General features: G+C 31.9%; 4 protein-coding genes and 1 pseudogene across 4 annotated transcripts; 4 read left to right on the plus strand and 1 right to left on the minus strand.

The window, feature by feature from the left end:
- Nucleotides 1-9,126: 9,126 nt before the first annotated feature.
- On the plus strand, nucleotides 9,127-11,484 carry LOC122607577 (zinc finger CCCH domain-containing protein 66-like). Its single transcript, XM_043780583.1, has 2 exons — nucleotides 9,127-9,216; nucleotides 9,504-11,484. The coding sequence occupies exon 2, from the start codon at nucleotides 9,518-9,520 to the stop codon at nucleotides 11,198-11,200; it is 1,683 nt and encodes a 560-aa protein (XP_043636518.1). The 5' UTR covers nucleotides 9,127-9,216; nucleotides 9,504-9,517; the 3' UTR covers nucleotides 11,201-11,484.
- Nucleotides 11,485-12,549: 1,065 nt separating this feature from the next.
- LOC122607569 lies at nucleotides 12,550-13,385 on the minus strand. Its single transcript, XM_043780574.1, has 2 exons — nucleotides 12,888-13,385; nucleotides 12,550-12,802 (listed from the first exon to the last, which is right to left on the minus strand). Exons 1-2 carry the CDS (start codon nucleotides 13,234-13,236, stop codon nucleotides 12,648-12,650), a joined length of 504 nt encoding a protein of 167 aa, XP_043636509.1. The 5' UTR covers nucleotides 13,237-13,385; the 3' UTR covers nucleotides 12,550-12,647.
- An 853-nt stretch (nucleotides 13,386-14,238) lies between these two features.
- Nucleotides 14,239-14,737, plus strand: LOC122607570 (annotated as a pseudogene).
- A 1,072-nt stretch (nucleotides 14,738-15,809) lies between these two features.
- On the plus strand, nucleotides 15,810-19,537 carry LOC122608382 (gibberellin 2-beta-dioxygenase 8-like). Its single transcript, XM_043781481.1, has 3 exons — nucleotides 15,810-16,407; nucleotides 17,522-17,849; nucleotides 19,166-19,537. Exons 1-3 carry the CDS (start codon nucleotides 15,905-15,907, stop codon nucleotides 19,394-19,396), a joined length of 1,062 nt encoding a protein of 353 aa, XP_043637416.1. The 5' UTR covers nucleotides 15,810-15,904; the 3' UTR covers nucleotides 19,397-19,537.
- Nucleotides 19,538-20,507: 970 nt separating this feature from the next.
- On the plus strand, nucleotides 20,508-25,390 carry LOC122606467. The gene is made up of 11 exons (XM_043779318.1): nucleotides 20,508-20,701; nucleotides 21,497-22,777; nucleotides 22,853-22,982; nucleotides 23,070-23,161; nucleotides 23,311-23,555; nucleotides 23,626-23,712; nucleotides 23,807-23,906; nucleotides 24,216-24,429; nucleotides 24,506-24,629; nucleotides 24,778-24,835; nucleotides 24,930-25,390. Exons 1-11 carry the CDS (start codon nucleotides 20,609-20,611, stop codon nucleotides 25,056-25,058), a joined length of 2,553 nt encoding a protein of 850 aa, XP_043635253.1. The 5' UTR covers nucleotides 20,508-20,608; the 3' UTR covers nucleotides 25,059-25,390.
- The last annotated feature ends 605 nt before the right edge of the window (nucleotides 25,391-25,995 follow it).

The raw sequence follows: 25,995 nt of genomic DNA on the forward strand, positions 1-25,995 counted from the left end.
AAGAAAGATGAAACATTTGTTATTACTGTGATCACCTACGAAAGCCGGCCTCTTAAATACCGACTTTGGGTGAAAACATTGAAGACCGGTGTCTTAGACACCGGCTTTGCCTTCCTGCTTGCCTTGTCGACTAAGACCGGTGTTGGAGACACCGGCTTTGCCCCAAAAACCTCAAGTCCGGTGTCTTAGACACCGGTTTTTGTAGTTTCACAAATTCTATGACAGATGTTCGTATTTACACCAAGTGGTTCGAAATTTGTAGCATCCGTACAAAAAATTCTTTGCATTGTGCTTTGCTTGTTGTGATAGTAGATGTAGTTGATGAAATAGGACTCATAAGCAAAGACGGACATACCTCAATCCAATGAATAAGGAAGTCAGGACGTTGGAAAAAATATAAAAAAACGATAGCCTCAAAGATAGTCTAATTTCTTGTTGAGTAAGTAATGGTCAGAGACGGTACCAGAAAAAATTTCAAATGGGGCAAACTTAGAAAACTTATGAAAAATAAACTTAAAAGGGGACAAAATGTTAAAAACCTATAAAATATTTTTAAAAATTAATGAAAAAATTAAAAATACATAACAAAATTTAAATTTGGAGGGGGGTATTGAACCCCTTTGCCCCCTTTAGTACCGCCCCAGCTCATGGTCATATCTAAAGTGTAGATATAAGTCATAATCAATATGTTTGTCGTTGTTGGTCTAGATTTGTATATCATTCATGGAATTATATTGTAACTTAGTAAAAACAAATCACAAATATAGTCTTTTGTTAGTATTATCTACTTTCAAACTAGTAACAATCTTTGTTAATTACATTAAAACTAGTCACAATATTTGTTAATATTATCGACTTCAATATTATTGTGGAAAATTGATAACTGTGTGTATTCTGTATTTCTGTTATATTTAGCCGATTTAACTTTTACTAAATAATGTCTTTTGAATGCTACTGCATAATAATTTGGCATAAATTTTGAAAGCTAAAATCTTTTACATGGTCATGCACGGATTGCACGATGTATTAGTAAACGTTTGTCACCAATAATGGACCAGCATATATAAACTTATACGAGTATTACTTTTGTGAAATATGGATATTAAAATGGAGCTAACATTAATGGAATTTTGGATATTGTTTTTTGGAGTAGGCGTGGCCGGATTTTCAACTTTGTTTTGGAGTGTTTTTCTACCCAACAACTCTCTAAAACGACCTTCACTGCCTGAAACTTAAAGCACAGTCCATTAAATTCGTTCCACGTCATCAACTCTCTCCATCTAACTTGCTTGTGACCCAATAAAGTCACAGGTATTTAGATTTAGCAAAAACAACGTTTTCAAATGCCCTGATACATCCACGTCATCATAATGGGACCCGATTGGAAGAAAAAAAATGTGGTCATTGATAATGACACATGATATAAATGGTCATATAATCTCCACCATATACCATCATTTTTTAATTATTTATTTATTTTTTGTGTCTTTTTTATTATGAATTTATGAGTAGACAAAGACAGTATACAATTTGACAAATTTAAGCAAAAATTTGCATTTATAATTTATATTTATAAATTTTATATATATATTGTCGGTAGAAGAGAGAAAAAAAAATGAATTATCTCGCTTTTGATTGGTTGAGAGTTTATTTTCTTATATTCTGATTGGTTGGATTATATTTAAAAACTATTAAATGTCATTTTTATATTTAGTAACAACTGAATTTAAAGAAAAACAATAAAAAAAAATATATTCAAATTTTTAATGAGTTGGAAATCTTTTAATATAACTTAACATTCTTAAACTTATACTTCTATAATACATCTGTACATTAAAAAAAATCAAAAGGCTAATTATATTTTGTTTGTTACTAAGAAATTTATCAATTTATATATATTGTTTTATCAACAATGATTATTTACTTTCCCCCACTAAAATAAATATTAAATGAACTAATATTAAATACATTCTTTTGTATATTAAGATTATAAAATTAATTAAAAAGCCTTTAATCTAATACGGTACGTGTGTTTTTTAAAATATTTATAAAGTTGTTTTTGTTTAAACTTTATCTTCGTGGCATTTTACACTTTAGTGAAATGGGCTTAATATAATGGTACGTGTGTTCTAAAACGTTTATAAAATTGTTTTTGTTTATACTCCATCATCGCGACATTTCACATTTTAGTGAAATCGGCTATCAAGAGTTGAAGAGTTAGCCCTAATTGATTAACAGACTTTATCTTATTATTGGCATGAAGTGTTTTGTAATAAGGATTGAATAGAATAACCCAAGTAATACAATATTTTGACTACTTTCAAATATTATATAACTAAATGTTCATTACAAAAAAAATACGTTTCTCTTAAACAACTCATTGAACTTAAAAAAAATATCAACAATATCATTAACAAACTTAAAATTTTGATTGGCGGATCGACTTAACAACTTGAAAACTCAACCTGGACCGATCCAAGAAATCATGTTGGTAGGTTAACGGGTTGAAAATCTCTTATAGTTTCAAGTTGAGTCAATTATTGACAGTCTGACTATTATCTATAAACAACTTAATTATACATTTACAACATTTTAGTGGAGTAATGTATATAACCCCTATACATACACAATAGTTAATATTTATTAAAACTATTTATGGTAAATGTTCTTCAAATTATAATTATATTTTTTTCCAATAATAATATTTTTAAACTATAACAGGTCATAAAAAACTCTTTATGTACGAAATGGGTACCCACGCGATGCGGCGGCAACGGGTGGTGATGGTGGCGGTGGTGGTAACGATGTGGTTATTAATCTAAAAGTAGTTGATGTAAATGCAGTGTTGTTATTTTATGGTTCAGGGATGTATCTTTTGTAAAAAATATTTATTAAAAGTATTATAGAGATATTAGGTAGAAATAATTAAATTAATGAATAAAGAAGATAGATAGTTTGAATAAATATGGTTGAGAAATATATTAAGGATATATTTGGTAGATTTAGTGTGGTGAGTTAAGAATGTGTTAAAAATTAAAGGTATTTTGGGTATTTTAAAGGTAGATAGTTGAAAAGAGGAGATGGTAGTTTGTTTTATAATAGAGTATAGATAGATATCAAACCCATTTTATATATACTATACTTGAAATTATACAAGTGTTTAAAGATTATCTTAAATATATGTTCGATTTCATACTAAACATTATTTTTGGTATACGATAAGACGTATATTTTTTGCAATGTTTGTTATATGTACATGTTATTATGTAACTTTTAACGACTGAGTATTAAACTAGGGCGGGTTGAATTTTAAGACCAGGTTGGCGAGTTCACAAGCCCAATTTATTTTAATTTTCAAATAAAAATATCAAATTAACTTTTTTGTGGTTTATAAAAGGTATGTAGATATGTAAATAACGGCTATTATTAGTAAAGTTGTCAATGAGTACGAGTTCGGATGTTGATGGGTAAAAAACCTGTGACCCTGACTCAACCCATTAAAAATTTCAGGTCAGGATTTTCAACTCTTACCTACAACATGTCAACCCAAACCAACCCATCAACTTGAAAAAAAATTAGTTTGGCGGGTTAGTAGGTCGAGTTTTGGGTTGTCGGGTCAAATAAGCCGGTGGGTTGACGGGTTGATGACTTAAGGTTAGGTCAAATAGGTCATATGAGTTATGGGTTGGTGGGTTAATTTCAGGTTAAATGGATTGATGGGTCGACCTATTAAAAAAATATTATATAAACTTAAAAATATTTTCACATTGAAGGGTCGACCTGTTAACCGAATAGGTCAACCACAACCTAGCCCAAAAAATAAGGTTAGTGGGTTTGCGGTTCGAGATTTCACAACCCTAACTCGGTTATTTTCGTGAGTGTTCCAGTTCTGGTTTCAGGTTGAGTCGAGTATTGATAACCCAAATTGTTATGGTTGTCAATCGGGTTGATCTGTATCGAGTTAGATCTCCCGCTGTCGAATCGCGACACGAAGTTTCAAGTGAAATTCACCTTTAAAAAAAAATACCTAATATTTAGTATTTAATAATGTTAGCGATGGTTTTATACTTTAAATGAATATTAATATACAATCTATATAAATAATCAAAAAAAATGTAAAATTTTCTTTCGGATGTTCTATTTCACGTATAACGAGATATATCACCGGGGCAACTCGAGAGACATTACATTTGTTAACGGTTTAATAAAAAATATCTATTCAAGAGATAAGGTGCCATAAACTTTTTGAAGAAAATATGTATTATTCAAATTATTAAAAACTGATATTTGTCAGTTAAAAAATGAACTGTAAAAGTTTTGTGTGAAAGTGAAAGTCGTTCGCATAAAAGTATAGTGCTAAAAGTGTAAGAGACTTAAATGTTGTGGTGAAAATAAAAGAAAATCAAAAAGTATACAAATTTAGTGCTAAAAGTATAAGGGATTAAAATGTTGTGGTGAAAATAAAATGAATAGAAAGTTTTATTATTCTTTACAAGTCTTCTCGTACATTTCTTTCTAATATATGTGTTATAAAGTTTGTTGCTAAAGTATAAGATGTTAAAATGTTGTAGTTAAAATAAAAGATCATCAAAAAGTAGAAAAATTTAGTGTTAAAAGTGTAAGTAGCTAAGATATTGTGGTGAAAATAAAAAGATTAAAAAGTTTACTAAGAATTATAAAAGTTTTGTTCTAAAAGTGTAAAGAGTGAAACTATTGTGGTGGAAAAAAAAAGTATACTATTCTATACACGCTTTCCCGTACCTTAAAATAAAAGAAAATTAAAAACTATGAAAGTTTAGTGCTAAAAGTGTAAAGAGTTAAATTATTGTGGTGAAAATAAAAAAAAAATTACAAAGTTTACTAAAAAATATTGTAATTTAGTGCTAAAAGTGTAAAGATTGAAGGTTTTGTGTTGAAAATAAAAAGAATAAAAAGTGTACTAAAAAGTACTATTATAGTTTAGTGTTAAAAGTGTAAAGATTGAAACTTCTGTGGTGAAAGTAAAAAGAATAAAAAGTATACTATTACTAAAAAATATTATAGTTTAGTCCTAAAAGTGTAAAGATTGAAAGTTTTGTGGTGAAAATAAATAGAACAAAAAGTTTACTAAAAAGTACTCCGTATTATAGTTTAGTGCTAAAAATGTAAAGATTGAAACTTATGTGGTGAAAATATAAAAAATAAAAAAAATAAAAAAATATACTATTCTTTACGCGGTAAAAAGTTTACTAAAAAGTACTATTATAGTTTAGTGCTAAAAGTGTAAAGATTGAAACTTCTGTGGAGAAAGTAAAAATAATAAAAAGTATACTATTACTTAAAAATATTGTAGTTTAGTGCTAAAAATGTAAAGATTGAAAATTATGTGATGAAAAATAAAAAAAATTAAAAATATATTATTCTTTACACGTTTTTCGATATTTTGTTTTTAATATATATATTATAATGAAATTGTATGTGAAATGCTGATAACCAATGTTAGATGTCGTATGCGGGAAAAAAGGTCTAAAGGTAACTTTAGTATACGTAAAATATCTTTTATGTCATTATATACAACCTAACATAACTAATCCTCAAAACTACTAAACTACAATCTTACCCAGAAGCGGTATCAGAAAAAATTTCAAAGGGGGTAAACTTAGAAAACTTATGACAAATAAATCTAAAAGGGGACAAAATATTAAAAACTTATAGAAAATTTTATGAAAAATTTAAAAATACATGACAAAATTTAAATTTGGAGGGGGGCATTGGACCCCCTTGCCCCCCCTTTAGTACCGCCCCTGATCTTACCTCGTACCATGAAAATATAAAGATGTTGGTTTCAGATTTTATCTATCGAGATAGAATTAGGGATGACAACGAGTCGGGTATGGTCCGAGTTTTAGTAATCTCAGACCCGGACCCGATTAAATTTTCCCGTCCCAAACCCGGACCCAGCCCGACGGGTCCCCATTTATTTACTAACCATCGGGTAATGGGTTTCCCTACTGGTAATCGGGGATCCGTTATTATTAATATCTCTTGAAATCCTTCTTTTATTTTGTTATATAAAGATTTGTTTTATGTAAATTTGATTTTTACGAAAAAATCACCTTACTGGAATTTTTCATTTCTATAACCTCCATCAGTACTGAAACATAAATATCTAACTTCATGATTTTTTCTAGGAAGTATGGAATTTATGTCAACGATTTATTTAGAATAATAATGTTAAACTGAAATGAGAAACCGTTAATGCTGAATTAAAACTAGATATTTCATTCCTATTCAAATAATTAGAAATAAGCATATTAGTATTTAATATAATATATACGGGTCGGGTAAACGGGGGCGGGTTTAGGGTATACGGGTCGGGTATGTGGGTTTTCATCTAAAACCATACCCAGACCCGAACCCGCATAAAAAAATAAAACTATCCTCATACCCGGCCTTAGACCCGTTTACCCGGAACCAAACCCGGCCTGAAATTCTCGGGTTTTAGATTTCCTCACCGGGTACGGATTTGTTTACCATCCTAGATAGAATAGAATCTGCAATCTTTACAAAATATGTAAATAAAACCCTTAACCTTTGTTTGAAAAATTAAAGATGTAATTATGTAAATCACTTATCTAGCCATACTGATTTTACATCCAACATTATCTACAACCAATATACATTGCTAGTTACCTGTTTGTATAGTTCTTTTTTTTTAAAAAAAAAAACATTCAAGACTTTTATTGATGATATAAATTCTAGCAATTTGCTAGACAACATACATGAGTTGTTAAAAAGAAAAATTGGATGCAAAAATTACAGAGAAAGAAACAAAACAGAGAAATACTTGTTTGTATCAATGTTTTAAATACCGGCCGGTATTATCGGTATTACCGGTACTGGAGACCACGACGGTATTTTAAGTCCGATATTTTTCCAGTATTTTGACTATTCAATACCGGTCAGTATTTACGGTATTCCCGGTATTTTCCGGTATTATCATACCGGTATTTCCGGTATTTTCAAAAAATAAATTTTGATTTTTAAAAAAAATTATTTTTATGATACTTTAATGTTATTTTTTGTTATTTGTGAACTTTAAAACCTATATTTTGTTATGAAATACATATTTGGTATTATTTTTGAGTAAATTATAATTGCATTTTGATTATTTTTGTTAAATTGTAACAAGTTTTGTAGGATTTTTACACAAAAAATATAATAAATTAAAAATAGTCGTACCGGCCGGTATTACCGATAATACCGGTAATACCGGAAAATTTTTTCACACCGGTATAACTAAAATACTAATTTTTAAAACATTGGTTTGTATATTATATTCCGATTTTCCGATTCACGTTTGATATTAGTGGACAACAAAGTTTATCTAAAGGCATTGTGTATACACGTCAAGTAGCAATGAGGTCACTAAATTAATGAAAGGTAATGTCATGACGACGAGGATCCTATATATCCCTTTTTTACAAATGCTCATCTCACAACCATCACCAATTCATCATCGTATCAAAATTTTCTTTTCTATACTTCTATACTATTATATAAAACATTAAGATCATGGCTTCACAGTTCAGTGGTCATCAGGGTTGGATAGAACCTTTAGATGACTAGAACGTCACTGGTTCGATTCCCGCAAACATGGGGTTTTCCCAATTTATTTGGGTTTCCTCTTGGAAGGCATTAGGGGATGATCGCGTCGCTGCCACCGATTGCAAATGGTGGTGCGGTGAGTGATACTATTCGCAGTTCAAAAAAAATATATATAAAACATTAACTTCTTCCCATTTTTTTAAATTACTAACTTTAAAATACTCAATATATCTCTCTTCTTTATTCACTAATTTAAACATTTCTATCTAATATACTTATAATACCCATAACAAAAAAATTTACAACATAAACCCCTCAACCTTTAAAATAACTACACTACCACCTTTAACATCAAATATGTTAATGTTCATTATCATTGCCGACCCCACCACTTGTCACCGCTTCCGCCACAGCCGCCGCCACCACACAGTCGTTGTTACTATCGCTGCTGTATTGTGCGAACATACATTTCGTCATAACGACTGTGTAGTGTTTTTTTTTTCTTTTTTTACTTTCAACAGCTTTAATTTTGTCCATACTTTCACATAATATGGTTTCGTTTTTATTTTCCTTTTTTTTTCCCTAAATTTATTTGTATAAAGTTTTAATGTTTTAACTTTTTTTTATACTTTCTACAATGTATTGTGCAAAAAATGTCATGTTGATTAAATTTGCATATGTATGCATGTATCTATAATAATTGATGTATTAAAATTTAAAACTTTAATATATGGATGTTACGGTTTCACCTATGTAATAATAGTTAGATACAAAATTAATTAGTCAAAACAAATACAAATTAACTAAAACTGAAATTTCATGTATTATTATGAATAAATATCAACTTTGCAAAATTATTTCAAAATAATTCCTTCTCTTACACATCTATTATGGATGTCGGTCATTGTCATTCCCATTTTTTTAGAATGTTTCTTTTTTAGACTGTAACTGTAAAAGTGTTGTACTATCCGGCAACTAGTGACTTGCTAGTTTGCATTGTTGTTTAATATAATTCTATTTTGGCTGTTAAAAAAAATGAATGTTCGCTTTTAATCAAAACTCGGTTTTCTACTAATCGGAAAAGTTGGACAATTTAACCGTTTGTCAGGACAACTATAAAATGTGCCTATATTTTCAAAAATATAGGCATTGGTTAAACCAATTGGTTCGAACCGGTTTTAAAACACTGATCCTAAATTGTCTAGTTATTTGCATCAATTACATAATTAAGGTTTAAACAAGATGATCAACACTAGGCCAAAATATCCAGATAGCCGATAATATTAGTTATCCAGCCGGTTGCCGGAGTAAGATATTTTCAAAAATGCCAATTCAACACATGTCACAACAAGTAGAAATGCAAAAGCCGGTTAGCGAATATAACTTTAGCTTCTAGACTTTTCCAACCAACTTGTAAACTTAAATTTCATTTTCATTTGCATTTGCATTTGAGTTACATTTAGAAAGGAAACATAATTTGACAAATAAACATAGTAGATAGAAAAACATGGCATTAAACACACCTTTGTGTTAGTCCTTTTTGACAACTTATATGAATATTCTCTCTATAACCACCCTTCCCGCAAATTCTTCATCATTTTCAACCTTATACTAGAAAAGTACTCCAAGGTATGATTTATCTCATTTTGTTACAAACTTTATAAATATACTTTTGTTACATACTTAGTTTATATGTACTAAACTTATATATTGGTAGAAAAATTATAGATGTTATTAACATACTCGTATCACGCTCACGCTGGCTAGACTCTCACCATGTTATGGTGAAGGCGTTGCCTTAATCCAAAACTATTTCGTTTAAAAAAAAGGTGGTTTTTTTTTACAACCGCAACTAGTCCACGTCAGACTGTCACGTATTGAAACGTTTAATGATTGATATTTTGTTGTGTTTGTAGGTAGGAAGAAAAAAATGTGTACTAGTGATATGGTTATGGATCGTAAACAAGTTGTTAGTAATATTTCAACTTTGCTTGAGTTATCTGCATTTGATGATCTAGAAGGGTTCAAGTCAATAGTCGAAAAAGATGGTTTCGATGTTGTAGATAGTTGTGGTTTATGGTATGGTCGAACAATAGGTTCAAGAAAGATAAGACTTGAAGAAAGAACACCACTTATGATTGCTTCAATGTTTGGTAGCAAAAATGTTTTGAAATATATTTTAGGAATTGGTCGTGTTGATGTAAATAGATGTTGTGGTTCTGATAAGGCGACCGCTTTACATTTGGCTGTTGCTGGTGGTTCTAATTCATGTGTTGATGTTGTCAAACTTTTGATTGATGCTGGTTGTGATGTTAATTGTTTAGATGTAAATGGGAATCGTGCAGTTGACTTGGTTCCTTATGCTTTTGGTACTAGTTTTAATTCGAGAAAGAAGTTTTTGGAACTTATGTTAAATGGTTACTCTGATAATGAAGAGTTATGTGTGTTGAATGAACTGATTGAGAGTCATAACGAAATAGAAAAGGTTTCGCCTATTTTGGTTAAGAAAGAGTATCCGGTTGATCTTTCTTTACCCGATATGAAGAATGGGATTTATAATACGGACGAGTTTAGGATGTATACTTTTAAGATTAAGCCGTGTTCAAGAGCTTATTCTCATGATTGGACTGAATGCCCATTTGTTCATCCTGGTGAGAATGCTAGAAGACGCGACCCACGAAAGTTTCATTATAGTTGTGTACCTTGTCCTGAGTTTAGAAAAGGATCTTGTAGACAAGGAGATAATTGTGAATATGCTCATGGGATTTTTGAGTGTTGGCTACATCCTGCACAATACCGAACTCGTTTGTGTAAAGATGAGGTTGGTTGTAATAGAAAAGTATGTTTTTTTGCTCATAAACATGAAGAGCTTCGCCCGTTACACCCTTCAACCGGCTCTGCAGTACTTTCTCCAAGATCTTTAGCTGATATTTCGTCGATTAGTCCTTTTTCTCTTGGCTCACCGTCTGTTATGATACCCTCTAGTTCAACACAACAACCCCTTTGGTCAAACCAATCATCACCAACCATGAAGGTGTTCAATAACAGGTTTAGGACAACACCAAGTGTTCAAGATTTGGACTTCGAAGCTGAGCTGATAAAAATGGATCAATATCGTCAGCAACAGCTATTAGACGACTTTGCACGTCTATCTCCACCTTTTTCTAGCGATTATGTTGAAGAATATGGCATGCTGACCGGATCCAGAACTAGCCCGTTGCATCAAACCATGAATTATTCTTCTGCAGGGCTTCCATCTTCACCACTGAGGATGTCTTCCTCGTCCTCGTTTGGACCCAATCAAATCATGAACTCAAGATCAGCTGCTTTCGCAAAGAGGAGTCAGAGTTTCATTGATCGTGGTTCAGTCAACCGTCAGTCAACTATGGCGCCGTCCAAGCTTTCAGACTGGAGTTCTCCTGATGGGAAGTTGAACTGGGGTATCCAAAAAGACGAGCTCAACAAATTGAGGAAATCTGCTTCTTTTGGAGTACGTAGCAGTGGCACAAGCTACGGGTCACCAGGGACTAATGCTACATATGACGACGGACAAAAGTTCTCACCTTGGTTGGAAGAGCAAATACTTATGGATCAAGAGCAACTAGTAGCTTGATTACACAAATTTGGTTACTTTCTAAACCTCTTTTTAACATGATGTATCGTTCTTTTTATGTGAATTTAACTTTTATATCTCTACAAAGAATTGGGGGAAAAGAGCTAAAATACACACAATAGCCGATTTGTTTTGACAGACTAGAAGATTGAAAGCACCATCTGAATATATCTACATATTCTTCAAGTTTAGTCTCATTTTTTTCTGTACACATTTGTATTTTCGTTATTGATTTCATATGAATAATTTACGCCAATAATCTTCAAAGATTTCCTCTTGTAGTCTCTTGAAGTTTTTCGTTGATGTTGTTTTCTTGGTGTATATATCAATGTTTTCACAACTTATACATGGGCAGTATGCATTAGTATTTTGTTACTAGTTTGTAAGCTTACAAGATTATGCAATCTCTGAATATTGTGCAGGCCAGACATCCTTAACTTTTATGTCCATACAGTTTTTTTTATGTCTTATTTGGATATGATACATATTAAAAACATGTGATGTATATATGATGAACATGTGTATGGATTTGATTAAACATGAGATCAAGAATGTTTGGTTGGCCAACCCCTTTACGATTTTATGATGTGGATTTGGTTTATTGCTAAATCTTTTAGTTGATGAACATAATTGAATAACACTTGTGATTTTGGTTGCAAAATCTTAAAAGGGGATTTATTGAATTATTATATACTTGGACTATCTAATCTTCATCATACCAACTTGAGTATCATATTGAAAAACTAATATTTAAGTGATATTATTGTTTGGCCGTAAGTTGGGACCAAAATGACACGTTGATTCATGATAAGTTCTAAGAAATACTACTATTTCTTTTTATGGACGGACATAATAAAGCTGCTAAAACTAGTATTTTTGGCCTCATAAATTTTGTTACATGATATACACCTATTAAAAAAAGAAAATAACAATGAATTAAGATTAATAACTACTTGTATTTTGTAGGACCGACGATGAGAAATAGGTTTTATTCGACGGTTGCCATTAAAAGAACACTATATCGGATAGTATTCATAAATCGAAAAGGCTTGCTTTAGGTCCTATAAAACATTGAGACGTGCTAAATGAGCCTTGTATTGGTACAAAGATGAAAGTAAACAGAGTTCATATATGATGGCTAAATGGAAAGAAATATAAAGTCTTATGTGCTAAGTTATACGAGTAAATGATATTCAAAAAAAAAAAAAAAACTAAGTTTTAAATGGGTCCTTTATAAAAAAAGGTGCTTTTTCTGTAGGTCCAACCAAAATATTTGTAATTTGTAATTTGAAATTCGAAATCTACGTTCAAGCAATTCGACAGAGGTGATTTTTCACTTTGAAAACACAGATTCAAACAGCCCATATGTATTAAAAACGCCAAGCCAATGAAATGGAAGACCAGATATTGTAACTGAGTAAATTACAATTTTGTATAAAAAAAAGTTTTAGAAAATGTATACTAATTCAAGAAGCAATTGATCATAAAACTCCAACTCATGAGCAAGCTTTGCATTTGATGTCTCGACAAGAAGTTTCTTTTTCTTTGATCCATCATCATCTAATAACTTCCTCTTTGAACTCGATCTCGAATCTTCTTTACCTGCAAATTAATGTTCATATAAATCGGCGTCAAACAACCAAGAGTTCAACAGTTTACGGATTGGAAGAAATTGGTGTTTTCTTACCTTTAGATCCTGTCTCATAACCAAGAACCAAGAGTTTTCCTTTCTTGAGCTCTAGAACCATTGGAGTTTTACTCATGGGTTGGCTTCTAGTGTTCAAAGTAAGGCCCTTTTTTTGATGATCAACCGAACGGATGACCCTTTGAGGAATAGAATCTAATCCCATTAGCTTTGCCACAACCCCAGGATTACCCGGAGTATAACAAATCTCCGTGGATTCCTTTATACGTTGGTGTGTGGCATGACCATTGAAGCAAGGCAAGCAGCGTAAAACTCTTGGAAGACAGTATTGGGCGATACAGTTGACATCCGATAATTGGGTTTCAGAAGATGAAGATTGAAAGAACTTCATTGTGAGACCTTAATGATCGATGATGCTTGAGGACAAATTTTTGATGGTTATATGGTATTAAATAGAGATCTCAAATTCAAGAAAAATGGGACCAAAAGGAACAAAAGTAAAGGAAGCAAAGGAAAAAGGAAAGAAGGTGTGGCGGGATATACATTTGAATGTTTAAGGGATCAAGTTTATAAAAATAAAAAATCTTATATAACACACAAAGACACATATAAATTATAAAGGTCAGGTTTTAACCCACACAATATCTATCTTTGCGTTAATAGGACTCTTGTCTTTCTTATGATAACATGAATAGCAAATTCACATAATGTTTCTAAGCAATTTACATATCAATCTATCTTCTTGTCGATACTAATTTAATCACATGATTTAACTCATGAGTTAAGATGTTTGGCTCAATTCAATTCACTGTGAATTTCAAAATCATCATTCTCCTAATCTTTCAAATATGTATACAATTTACATATTATTCTCAACCAACTAAAGTTAAGAGCCAAAACAACTACATCATATCAATTCCATTAACATCACTATAAACTTTCTTTACCAAAATATCTAGAGTTCATAATTCACTAACTATTCACAACTCCTTTTTCTTTTCTTGCCACTATACTCGATAGGTATATACACGTACATAATCTTCTAGAACTAAATTTTTTTTATTAATAATTATACTTGACATTTAGTGTTGATTATCCAATTTCTAAAGATGATGATGAACATACACGAATCTAGAGAAGATTAGGATATAAAAATTGATAATGAGATGGTGAGGTTAAAGGGGCTTGGCTGGTTTTGGCCCAAGACCTTTTTTCGGCACGGCTACGTGTACGCCTTAAAATTTAAAAATATATGTATCCCTTGATCAATTGTTAGATACTATACAAACCTTTAATTAGGATGACCACCAAACCATAATAAATTAACCACCCCAAAACCCTGAACTCTTTTCAACCTGGGCAACAACATATCCACCCAACCCAACTCACAAAAATGGCTAACCCCAAGGTTTTTTTCGACATGACTATAGGCCAGGAACCAGCTGGTTGGATTTTGATGGAGCTATACGCTAAAACAACACCCAAAACCACTGAAAACTTTCGTGCACTCTGCACTGACGAAAAAGGTAAAGAGGAATCAGGAAAGCCACTACATTTTAAAGGGTCATCTTTTCACCGAGTGATCCCACAATATACGTGCGTAGGTGGTGACAATGACATAGGTGGTGAGTCTATATATGGAAACATGTTTGATGATGATAATTTTATCAAGAAACATACTAGCCCGGGTACTTTATCCATGGCTAGCGCTGGCCCGAATACTAATGGGTCACAGTTTCTCATTTCGCTTGCCAAAACTGATTGGTCGGATGGGAAACATTTTCGGTCAATTTGTAGAAGGAATGGATGTTGTTCGAGCCATTGAGAAAGTTGGATCTAGTGGTGGTCGTACTCATAAGCCTGCTTTTATTGTGGAGTGTGGCCAACTTTGATTTGGGTTTCAACAGCAGGTTATATATGTTATCTGGGCGTTGTCTAGAATATAAGTTATTGTATGATAATATGTAAAATTCTTAAAACGTTTTTTGAAAAATGTTATGATTTGCAACATAATATGTGTGGTGGTGGTGGTGGTGGTGGGGGGGGGGGGGGACAGTATGTCGTACGGTTTGGGTAGCCTGCATACGAGTCACCCCAGTCATATGGGTTAGATAGCTTGCATTTTGGATTTTACCAGATTTCATCATGTTAGGGTTTCTACTATAAGATGCATTTTGTTTTTTTACACACTTTTTTTCTTTTGAGTTTTCAATTTATATATTGCAAATTTTCATTCAACGTTATTGTGGTCACACTCACACCCGATATCACTACTAGAATTCTGTCACACTCCCGTATCATTATCAGATTTTTGTTACATGGTATTCTGTTTGAGCTCTCAACTAATATATTGAAACTTTTATTCAATTTTTTATGGTCACATCACGAACTCATTATTTGGATTTTATACTATATTATTGTAATAGCTTTTATAATATGGGAGAAGGGAATATGAGACTGTTAAACACCTAAGTTGGGTGAAAAAACCTCTCACATACCTTTTTTTAACCATAAAAATCATGAAAGGACAAATATTTATTCAAAATATTAAAATATTGATATGTGAGGGATTTTTCACTCAAATTAAATACATAACAGACTCATACTCACTTTTCTCTTATAATATATAATACGGGTACTAATATTAGACTAGAAAAATAAATATAACATCTCTTAACATTTTATAAATGAAGACAAACAATATGGTGAGATCCACGTACTTTTGTCCTTTTTAAGGGAAAGGTCTCCTATGCGATGATATAATATTGCAAATTCTCCATGGTATCATTTCAAATTTTAAATTGTCCCTATAATTCTATATTTACGTGACTTGTATTTTTCGAAGTTAACAAGATCTACCATCAATTGTTATATATATATATATATATATAAAAGTAATTCAAATTTGACAAACAAGTGAGTTGTAGTGTTGTACACTAGTACAAAACCCCCCTAAATTGGCGAATTCATTTCTCATACAACCAAATTAATGCCAAATTTTCATTTCATTCATTATTGTATCAACATATCCCTCACATAAAAACTTAAAACCATATGCAATGCAAACGACATCCCATTCCTTACCAATCCTAGAATCATACCCTCCATGTTTTCGTCCAAACACGCAACAATCCTTACAGAATGTCTACAATGACGATCACACGAAAAACAAAATTGAAAACGAACAAGACCAACTTCCGGTTATAGATCTTGAACAAATCAATTATGACAAACTCGAAGAAGCATGTAAAGAGTGGGGGATATTCCGGTTAGTTAACCATGGGATACCGTTGACTTTGTTGACACGACTACATGAACACATTGTTAGGATGTTTGGACTTGGGTTTGAATCCAAAAAAGACTTGTTTGGATCAATTCCAACTTCTATCATGTCATATTTTTATGGTACTCCTGCCCTTACTCCATCTGGGGATGCCTTATATAAAAAGGATCAGGGAACATTGATTTATAATTGGGTTGAAGGTTTGAATGTACCCTTAAGCATGGACCAACCTTCACATGTTGACTTTCATGAACAGCCATTATTGATCCATGATATGAGGTTAGTTTTGTCATTTTAAGTTACTTCTATTTCTTGAATGGAAGGGGATTCCCTCAAGTTAGACTAACATAACTAGTCATGTTAGGCTAATCTTGGCCATTGGATTAAAAACAAGGATCAAGATTTAAAGATAATGTTTGAATCTTAGTCAAGATGTCCCAAACATGACTCAAATTATAAAAATAACTTGAGGGAATCCTCCTCCTGAATGAATAGAATACATTATTGGGAAATGAAGTGAGGTAAAAGTTTATAAGCATTCTGTGTAATATAGACATTATTGTATTTTTAATAAACAAAGATAAGAGATAAAAAAAAATCACATTATGATTTACATATTTAAAAAAATGTTATATGATGTTAATATTTTTATGTTGTACTCACACCAATTTTTATTGATATTAAATGTCCCACTGAATTTAAAATTTGTGAAAAAAACACCATACTCATATAACTATATGATATTAACATCATATAGGTTATCCCTTACATATTTTTGTGTATAAGTTATCCCCTACATATTTTTGTGTATCGAGTATTGAAGCTATCATCTACAGATGGTTGTTATCATCTTCTAGCAAATGTCTTTTTATATTAACGGTTTAGAATTAAATGTTTATAAAGAAGATATATTTAAGGTTTAAAATTAATTGTCCATAAAGAAAAAAACATACATATATAATTGATGAGATCTTAAATTAGTGACGCATTAATTTAACATTTTAAAAGAAATTGAGTGCTCAATGACAAATGCGGTGTGAATCTTTCCAGTATTTGAAATTTTGAATTAAAAATTCCATTTCCTACATGCCCATTTCTACACCTTTTAAATAAATATGCATAAAGTTTGGTTAATTTAATCACACTTATAAACGTGTATATAAGCTCTACACTTATTAAGTTATTAGTGTGAACAAATAACTAAATCAAACGAACAAAATACACTTAAAAATGTAAGATGGAGGAAAATGTGTGCACTTATTATAGTTTAATTATGTGGGGAATTTATTGTTTTTTTATGCAATTATTAGTATATATAGATCAATGTTGGATAAAATCTGTTGAATGGACATCTTTTATTGAAGAAGTAACATTGTAACAACTAATTTTATAGGTTATTGATAGAAGAATATGGTGTCCATCAAGCAAGGATAGCAAAATCAATATTTAGTGCAATGTCACAAAACTTGAATTTGTGTGACGAACATAAAGGTTACATGTCACCTTCAACCGGGCAGTTAAGGGTGTATCGATATCCAAGGTGTCTTATCGACAACCCAACTAAAGTATGGGGGATGGAAGTGCATACTGATAGTTCTGTGGTGACAATATTGAATCAATATGAAGTTGAAGGGCTTCAAATTCTTTCTAAAGATAATGCTTGGATTGATGCTAAACCTATCCCCAACACTCTCATAGTTCATCTTGGTGATATGATGCAGGTTTGTTAATCCTATACCTTTTTTCTCCTTTCTTTAGCTTGGTTTGCTTATGGGAATCATAGTAAAAATCTCTTTCTATATATAAAACTGGAGTCCCATCCTAAAATTTAGCTAAAAATAAGCTTAGTTGGCACATCTAAAACCCTTTCATTCTTTAATTTATTTTAAGAACTATTAATTATGATGTCATAAACAAAAAATTAGATATAAAAACAAATTGGTCAATGGTTTGTTAGTTTCCGCTTAATTGTAGTACTTCCTTTACTGATGCAAACCATATCACATTCAATTTAATTATTTACAGTATTATACATCTATTCTTTATATAAATAAATACACTTGAAGACGACTACTGTTATACGAGTATTACTTTACAGATATTCACAAAACTAAGTTATAAACTTATTCATATAACTAAGAAAACTACTTAACTAATTTAAAGAAACTGTAATTTGCTAAATTTATGTCATGTTTAAGGCATACTAAGCTTATTTATAAAGGAAAACAACTCTTGCTAAATATAGTCATTAAATTTATAGTTAAAGTGCATAAAAATACATAACCAATGAATTAGAGATACATAAATATGCAAAAAAAAAAAACATAGGTTTATCATTTATTTAAAGGTAAAATCTCCATTAATTACAACACAAACAAAACAAAACATAAAATAACACGTCAAAATATGTTAATTTTTTCTCTTATTTCATCACATTTTGAATTTATTATCAGTATCGTTTTCTATTTTGAATTTTTATGTATGTGTAATGTGTTTTATGTATTAAAATAAATGTATACGTATTACATCTATGTTGTCAAGTTTCCTCATTTAACATTTACATCAAAACTTTTATAATTATAATAGGTTATATTAATACTACCCGGGTATAACCCGGGTTCTTAATCTAGTAACCGAATAAAAATGTATATGAATTTAGGTGGAACGGAAATGAATTATAAAATGATCATCAATTACTTGAAAAGTATCCAAAATTGTCCTAAAAACCTATTCATGTGGTCTAAAATACAAAGTGTTTAATTTTAGCCGTTTAGGACAAAACTTATGATCATTTTTCACAATGTGGCAACAAATGACCTAAAACAGGTTACCGGCCTAATTTTGTATTATCTAAATTGAACATTTTTATAAAATTTGTGCATACAATAATTATTCTGTATAGTTACCTACATTTCAACATGCTTATCATTTTTACGTAAACATGCTTGATTTTTAACTATTTAGATAATTTTAGTTTGGTGTCACATTCTTATGTTTAGCATTTGATTTGATTATATTCACATTGAATTAAATTCAGGCAATAAGCGATGACAGATACAAGAGTGTGAAGCATAGAGTGAAAGTGAATAGTGAAAATGAGCGGATTTCGATGGGTTACTTTGTGTTTCCGGATCATAATTGTGTGATTGGGAGCTCCGTCTACAAACCATTTACCTATTCGGACTTTAGGGCCCAAGTCCAACAAGATATCAAGACATTGGGCTTCAAGGTTGGACTTTCAAGATTTAAAGTCCACACAGATTCATGAAAAAGGAAAAAATTTCTTATAATTGTAGTATTATTTTCAAATTTTGTTCCCTTTTTAGGAATTGTATTGTTTCTTGTATTTTGGGAACACTAGTCAGTAACAGAGCCAACAAAATTATTTTGAAGAGGTAAATTTAAAACATATCTTACATTTTCTATGTATTTATTATCTATACTCTTTTATACGAGTAATAATTATCAACTACCTATTTTCAGAAAGTGTTAAAAAATGGTTAGATACAAAAGTATTAAATTATCTTTAATAAATACCTACTATAAAAAAGTTTTAATAAGTTACCAAATTTGGCTTAATGAACTAATTTACACTTTAAACTTTTATTTTAATAATTAATACTTTAAGTCCTTATCTTTCAAAAATATTTCACTATTACCTTACATCAACCTACATCACTTGATACCTCCACCACCAATAATACCATCACCGACACCACCACCACCGCCGCATTACGCGGATACCATGCTAGTACTTTTTTGAACAATGATATATCAACCTAACAAATCATCCTAATAATCAATCAAATACATTTTTCACTTAACGTGTGTAATCTACTTATTCTCTCTCTATGTCTCTTTATTTGATTATGTCAAATGTCATTATCATGTTATTTGGTCGATCATTAAGTTGATATATTAGGTTGATTAATCATTTTTTTACTTTTTATTCTTTAGTAAAAACGAAATTCCTAAAAGAATTTTTAAAATTGAGAAGAAATCGTGTCCCATGTTATTTATGTCCTTCATCTTTTATGGGTTTTATATTAAAAAACTTCTGAACTATTTCTAAAAAATTAACACCTTCCTCAATATTATAAAATATACAAAAACATATCTTCATTATATCTTCATTATAATGAAAGTAAAAGCTTAGGTGAACCTAAGGTATAGATCATTTATCCTTTTGTAGTTATATATACTAGTTACATGTTTTATCATCATTTTAATGATATATGATATGAAATGGGTTATCTTTTAAAAATTACTATATCTACAAATGTAATCCAGCCAATTCTCATAGATACTTTTTCCTTTCCAAAAATAAAATAAAGCAAAAGGTAAAAAGGTAATTAAAAATAGCAATAACTAAAATCTCAACAACTGTACCATAGTCTACTTTCAGTACAAAGCTCACACCACTTTCATCATCCAAATAAGTCAAACCCAGCCACCGAACACCAAAACCTCATTTTTAATAATGGCAGCCCGCATCACTCTAGATTCTGACCAACCAACAAAACGCAAGAAATCCAAACATCCTCATAAGTTCTTTCCAAATCATAAAGTTGAGGTATTCTATGTTTTTTTCTTTTTCTTTTTCACCAACAGTTGTATGTCTTTTTTATTTCTATATGTTTGTTTTGATTATAAATCATGTTTTTTTGTGTCTTGATATATATGTTTCTAAAGTTCATTTCTTGTTTAGTTGATTACATTGTTGGATGTTGCTTACACATTGTATCATTGTACCCAAAATGTATCTAACAAACTGACCCATTATAGATACAGCTTAGAATAGATACAACTTGCAATGTATCTAATATTCAAGCATTTTTTATTTTTTTTTGTATCAAGCTTTTGGTTTATTGACATTGTATGTATTCGGATACATGATGATGTAGCAACTTGTATAGTTAAATGGTTGTGGTGTCGGAAAAAAAAAAAACAGTGGTGCTATACCTTATTTGGTAATACAAATGACCAAAAGGGATTAAAAGTTTGATACACGGAATAGACTTTTTAGAATAAGTTGCCACAAGTTCAATGCATTTTGGTGCAATGATATAAAAACATCTAATGATACACTCCATCCGTCTCATTTTAAATGTACTTTGAAAGTTGAAAAATGGATGCTTATTTTTGGACAAACTAAAACCGAAGGGGTTTTGGGGAGTGGGGTCATTTCTTTTTTCTGAACGACGGGGGTGGTATGTCTTATGATCATTGTTTTGGGGGTTCATCCAAATGTGGGGATGTTTAGTTTAATTCATTAAATGTATCATGTATCCTATCAAATCATCTTCCTTTTATGTTTTAATCTTGTTTGGACAAAACGTTTGTATGCTTAATCATGAAAATGATTCAGGTAAGAAGTGTTGAAGATGAGTTCCAAGGTTCTTGGCATATTGCCACAGTGATTGAACATAAAAACCAAATTTGTGTAATCAAATATGATTATTTTGATGGTATAGTTGAGTCCATTCCTACCAAAGGGGAACCATCTAATAATCCTAGTTATCGTGGAAAACTAAGGCCAGTGCCTCCAAATCTACTTCTTAACGAGAACTGTCTTCATTACGGACAATGTGTGGATGTGAAACACAATAATGCTTGGTGGGAAGGTGTCATTTTTGATCATGACGATGTTTGTGAAGAAAGATTAGTTTTCTTTCCTGATTTAGGTGATGAACTTAGGGTCCCAGTTGAGAACATCCGGTTTACTCAAGACTGGGATGCGGATACAGATAAATGGAAGCTTCGTGAAGATTGGATATTTCTTCAGGTCCTTGAGGAGCTCGGGTTTGAATGGCCGCTTCTGGTTTCTGCTAGACAAATTTGGTATGAAACTAGGAGTAGGTATCACTTTGTTAAAGATATGATTGAGTGGACATGTCCGGTGACTGAAAACTGGAAAGAAATTGTCAAAGATGTAATCTTCGATAACTTTTCTTTGACCATGACAGAGTTTTTCAGACGATTGAACTCCACAAATGATAAAAACAAAAACATTTCCAAATCTTGCTATTTGTATGATGAAAATGATTTGGGTCCTCCTGGATTTTCGAGTTTGAATTCGAATTCTGACACACCGGTGTCTGATCTATCTGAATACTATTGTGTTGCTGGACCAAACTTGGTTCCTCGGCCCGAGTATCTGCCTGATGCAGTTGTGGAGTATTATGAAGCAGTGAATTCTGGTAAAAGGCACTCACTTTCTACAGTGGTTAAAGTTCGACAACATATGTTGTTTTTGGGTTGGAAAGTCGAGTGCAAAAGAAAGGCCGCTTGTCCACCAGCGAAAAATCCAACCATTAGATATCGTTACACTGACCCAAATGGGAAGCGATATGGTTCGCTCTATGAAGTTTGTAAGAAGTTAAATGCTAATTCATCCGAAACTACTTTTTTGGGTTCATTTGATTCTCATAAACAAGATTTAAACATGGATGAATCTTTACATATTCCACAAGCCGTGATTGATTTTTATTTGTTGGCATTGAGAGAAAGTTCTGATTTGCAGAAATTCAAGAAAGAGGCAAGGTTTAAGGAAAGTGATTATATATGTTCTGTTTGTCATTATGGAGGCGAATTAGTACTATGTGACCAATGTCCGTCGTCATTTCATGCACGTTGTCTTGGACTAGAGGTTAATATCTTCGTTTCTTTTGTTCATTCCATTTTCCAATGTCTATATTATAAGTTACTGTTATCGCTTATTTAGGAGGTCCCAGATGGCGAATGGTTTTGCCCATCGTGTTGTTGCAGAGTTTGTAATCGGAACAGATATGATGAACGCTGTGAACAAAGTATGGATAGTAGGGTTCTAAGTTGTGAACAGTGTGAGAGAATATGTATGTATACTTGAAGTTTTGTACTTTACCAAATTAAGCATGAATCTTTTAGTGTCTTGCTCTAATCAGTTATCGAATGTGATTCAGATCATATAGGCTGCTTGAAAAGAAGGGAATGCTTGTCAAAGTTGGAGAATAATCCTAATACAAACTGGTTTTGCAGTCCGAGATGTGAAGAGGTATGCAAATAGAAACACTATGAATTTCTGTGATATATCTAAGATTGATTTATCGTGTATAAGCATACAAAGTTTGAACCTTTGCAAGCTGAGTACTAAAAGTAAAACAAGATATGATGTTATTAAACATGAATGTCATATATTTGCAGATATATACAGGCCTGCAAGCGATTTTGGGAATATCATTTCCCATTAGGAAGGATAAGTTGAGATGGACTCTACTGAAATACAAGAAGACTGAATGCTGCAAAAAGGATTTCTCGGATATAGAACAATATATGAAGTTTTATAATCGGCTGAATGCTGTTATTAACGTAATGCACGAGTGCTTTAATCCAGTTAGAGAGCCTCTCACCCAGAGAGATCTAGTTGAAGATGTTATCTTATGTAGAAGGTGAGATCAAATTGTTTATTCTTATTCTAATAATTTGTTATCTCTGGCAATGATTTAAAGTTCACTATAGGTCAGAACTGAACCGGTTGAATTTCAAGGGATTTTATGCTGTTCTTTTAGAGAATGACAATGAGCTTATTTCGGCGGCGACAGTAAGGTGTCTCACACATTTCCAGAGCGTAGTTGCTAGTTCCAATTTATGCATATTATGGTGATTTGACTATTTCATTTTGTCATCAAAATGTCACCAGGGTTTATGGAGGAAAGGTAGCTGAACTTCCTCTTGTTGGAACAACAATTCAATATCGCAGACGTGGAATGTGTCACATTCTCATGAACGAGCTTGAAAAGGTATCAATGTATCATATGTTTTACATGGGCTTGGTTGGTGAATGTATAGAATGAGCCAATGAGGTTATTTTTTGATGTTTTGGCTACCAAACAATGTAAATCACCAGACTTTTCTTGTTCTAGGCAATTCTAGCTGAATTTGGTGTAAATAGATCTATGCATAACTGGGTGGCCTCTTTCTCATTCTCTACTAATGCTTTCCAAAGTTTTAACAATAATAGCAGGCATATAAGTAACTTTAATTTGGAAACTTTCACAACAAAAGAAGGCTTCTTTATCACCTAATGTGCTCGTGTTTCCTTTTTCAAGAAACTTGTGGGATTAGGAGTGGAGAGGCTAGTTTTGCCTTCTTCATCAAGTGTACTACGTACTTGGACCAAGTCGTTTGGATTCTCCATTATGTCCGAATCAGAAAAGTTGAACTTTCTAGGCTACACTTTCCTCAATTTTCAAGGAACCACAATGTGCCGTAAACTCTTGATAACTGGTCAATCTTCTATGATAAGCCCGAGCAAATCAATTGGTATATTATTTTTCATTATAACACAATCTTTTAAATTTAACTGATGAACTCATGTAAAGTTGTATGTTTTATGCAGGTGATGGTTCTGATGCTATTAATGAAGTTGCTATCATAGATTTGGAGGATACCAATGCCATATCGAAAGTGTGTAAAGAAGAACAAAAAGAGGGATGTGCGAGAAATGATAAATGTTTTCCAGGGTATGTGTTCGCTCCATTTGAAAGACACTTTTCTAATACATTCTTACTCTTGTCCTATTCTTTGTAATATAACGTCATTGATCTTTTTCAGAAAAATGTATAATGTCATCTAATGGCTTCATTCTGGTGGTTGTCGTGCTTATGCCAGTACTTGTCAAGGCAACGGGGCTGATAATGTGTGTGACTCACCATCAGCTGAAATCTTGGTAACTTTTAAAAATCTTGTTCAACCCTTAAAATGTATGTTGATACCCATAAAGACCTTTATTTACTTATCCGTTGTGGGAATCTTTATTGTAGCTAAATGAACCAATTCTTGCGGGATGTGAAACCATGGAGTGTTCTTTGAACAAAGACACGGGTTATAGTGACTGCATGGTCCTTCCCAAATGCTACCAGCGTAAGAAGATAGCTGCATGTGGAAGGTAACTCGATTAGTAGTTTGAAAATGTAGATATAAGTTATAGCTTTCGCTAGTCTTTTTTGGAAACAGTAAAATGTAGTTTTTGTTTGTGTAGCATGGGGGTAAGGTGGATAGGAAGGGTTTAACTGCCCTTGCCCTTCTAAATATATGTACAGGTGAGAACAGGTTCTATAAAACTAGTGTCACAACCCGAGCTCTTTATTTTGGAAATGCAATGGATACGGGTCACGGATGTATGACCTGTATGCAAATGCAAATCGGTGACTAGGCATATATTTAGAGCTCAAATTTTGGATTTTAAGTAATATATATGAATTATTTAAATCTTTGCGATTCATTTTCTTGGGTCAACATGAGGATTTAGAGATGTACATATAGTTCTAGGCCGAGCTTATCTTAGAATGCCCGGTCCAGCGGTCCCTCCAGGACAAGTTAGGGTTAATGTGCCGTTGGGCCTGTAAGGCTAGGCTTGTTCATTTTGGTGTTGAACCCTGCACTAAACCTCTGTTAGAACCATAGCCAGTTAGGTCTAAATGATTAGGACGACTAACCCAGGATTAAGAACGAGCCTGCAACCGCTTTTCATTTTGTTAAGCTGATTGTTTGAAGATATTGTTAAAGTAAAACCATGTTATAGTAGTTGATTAATTCATATATGTGTTTGCCAAATATTAAAAATACAAAAACCATAGGAAGTAGTTGATATGCATCAAAACCAACACTTTTAATATTTATTCTGTAACTGTGTTGACCAACAAATGTCTATCCCAAAGTTATTATGAAGAATGATACTCTTTTAGAATTGGCTGTAAGGTGATATTTTGTTTTTGAGAGAAGACTTAGAAATACCACTAAATACTATCGGTGTCTATCGAGGGACTTGAACTCACAGCCTCTTGGTTTATGAAATATCCAAATACCTCTAAACCAAGGTCTTTTGGT

The sequence above is a fragment of the Erigeron canadensis genome, chromosome 7 (assembly GCF_010389155.1).
Source record: "Erigeron canadensis isolate Cc75 chromosome 7, C_canadensis_v1, whole genome shotgun sequence".
NCBI classification, from domain to species: Eukaryota; Viridiplantae; Streptophyta; class Magnoliopsida; order Asterales; family Asteraceae; genus Erigeron; species Erigeron canadensis.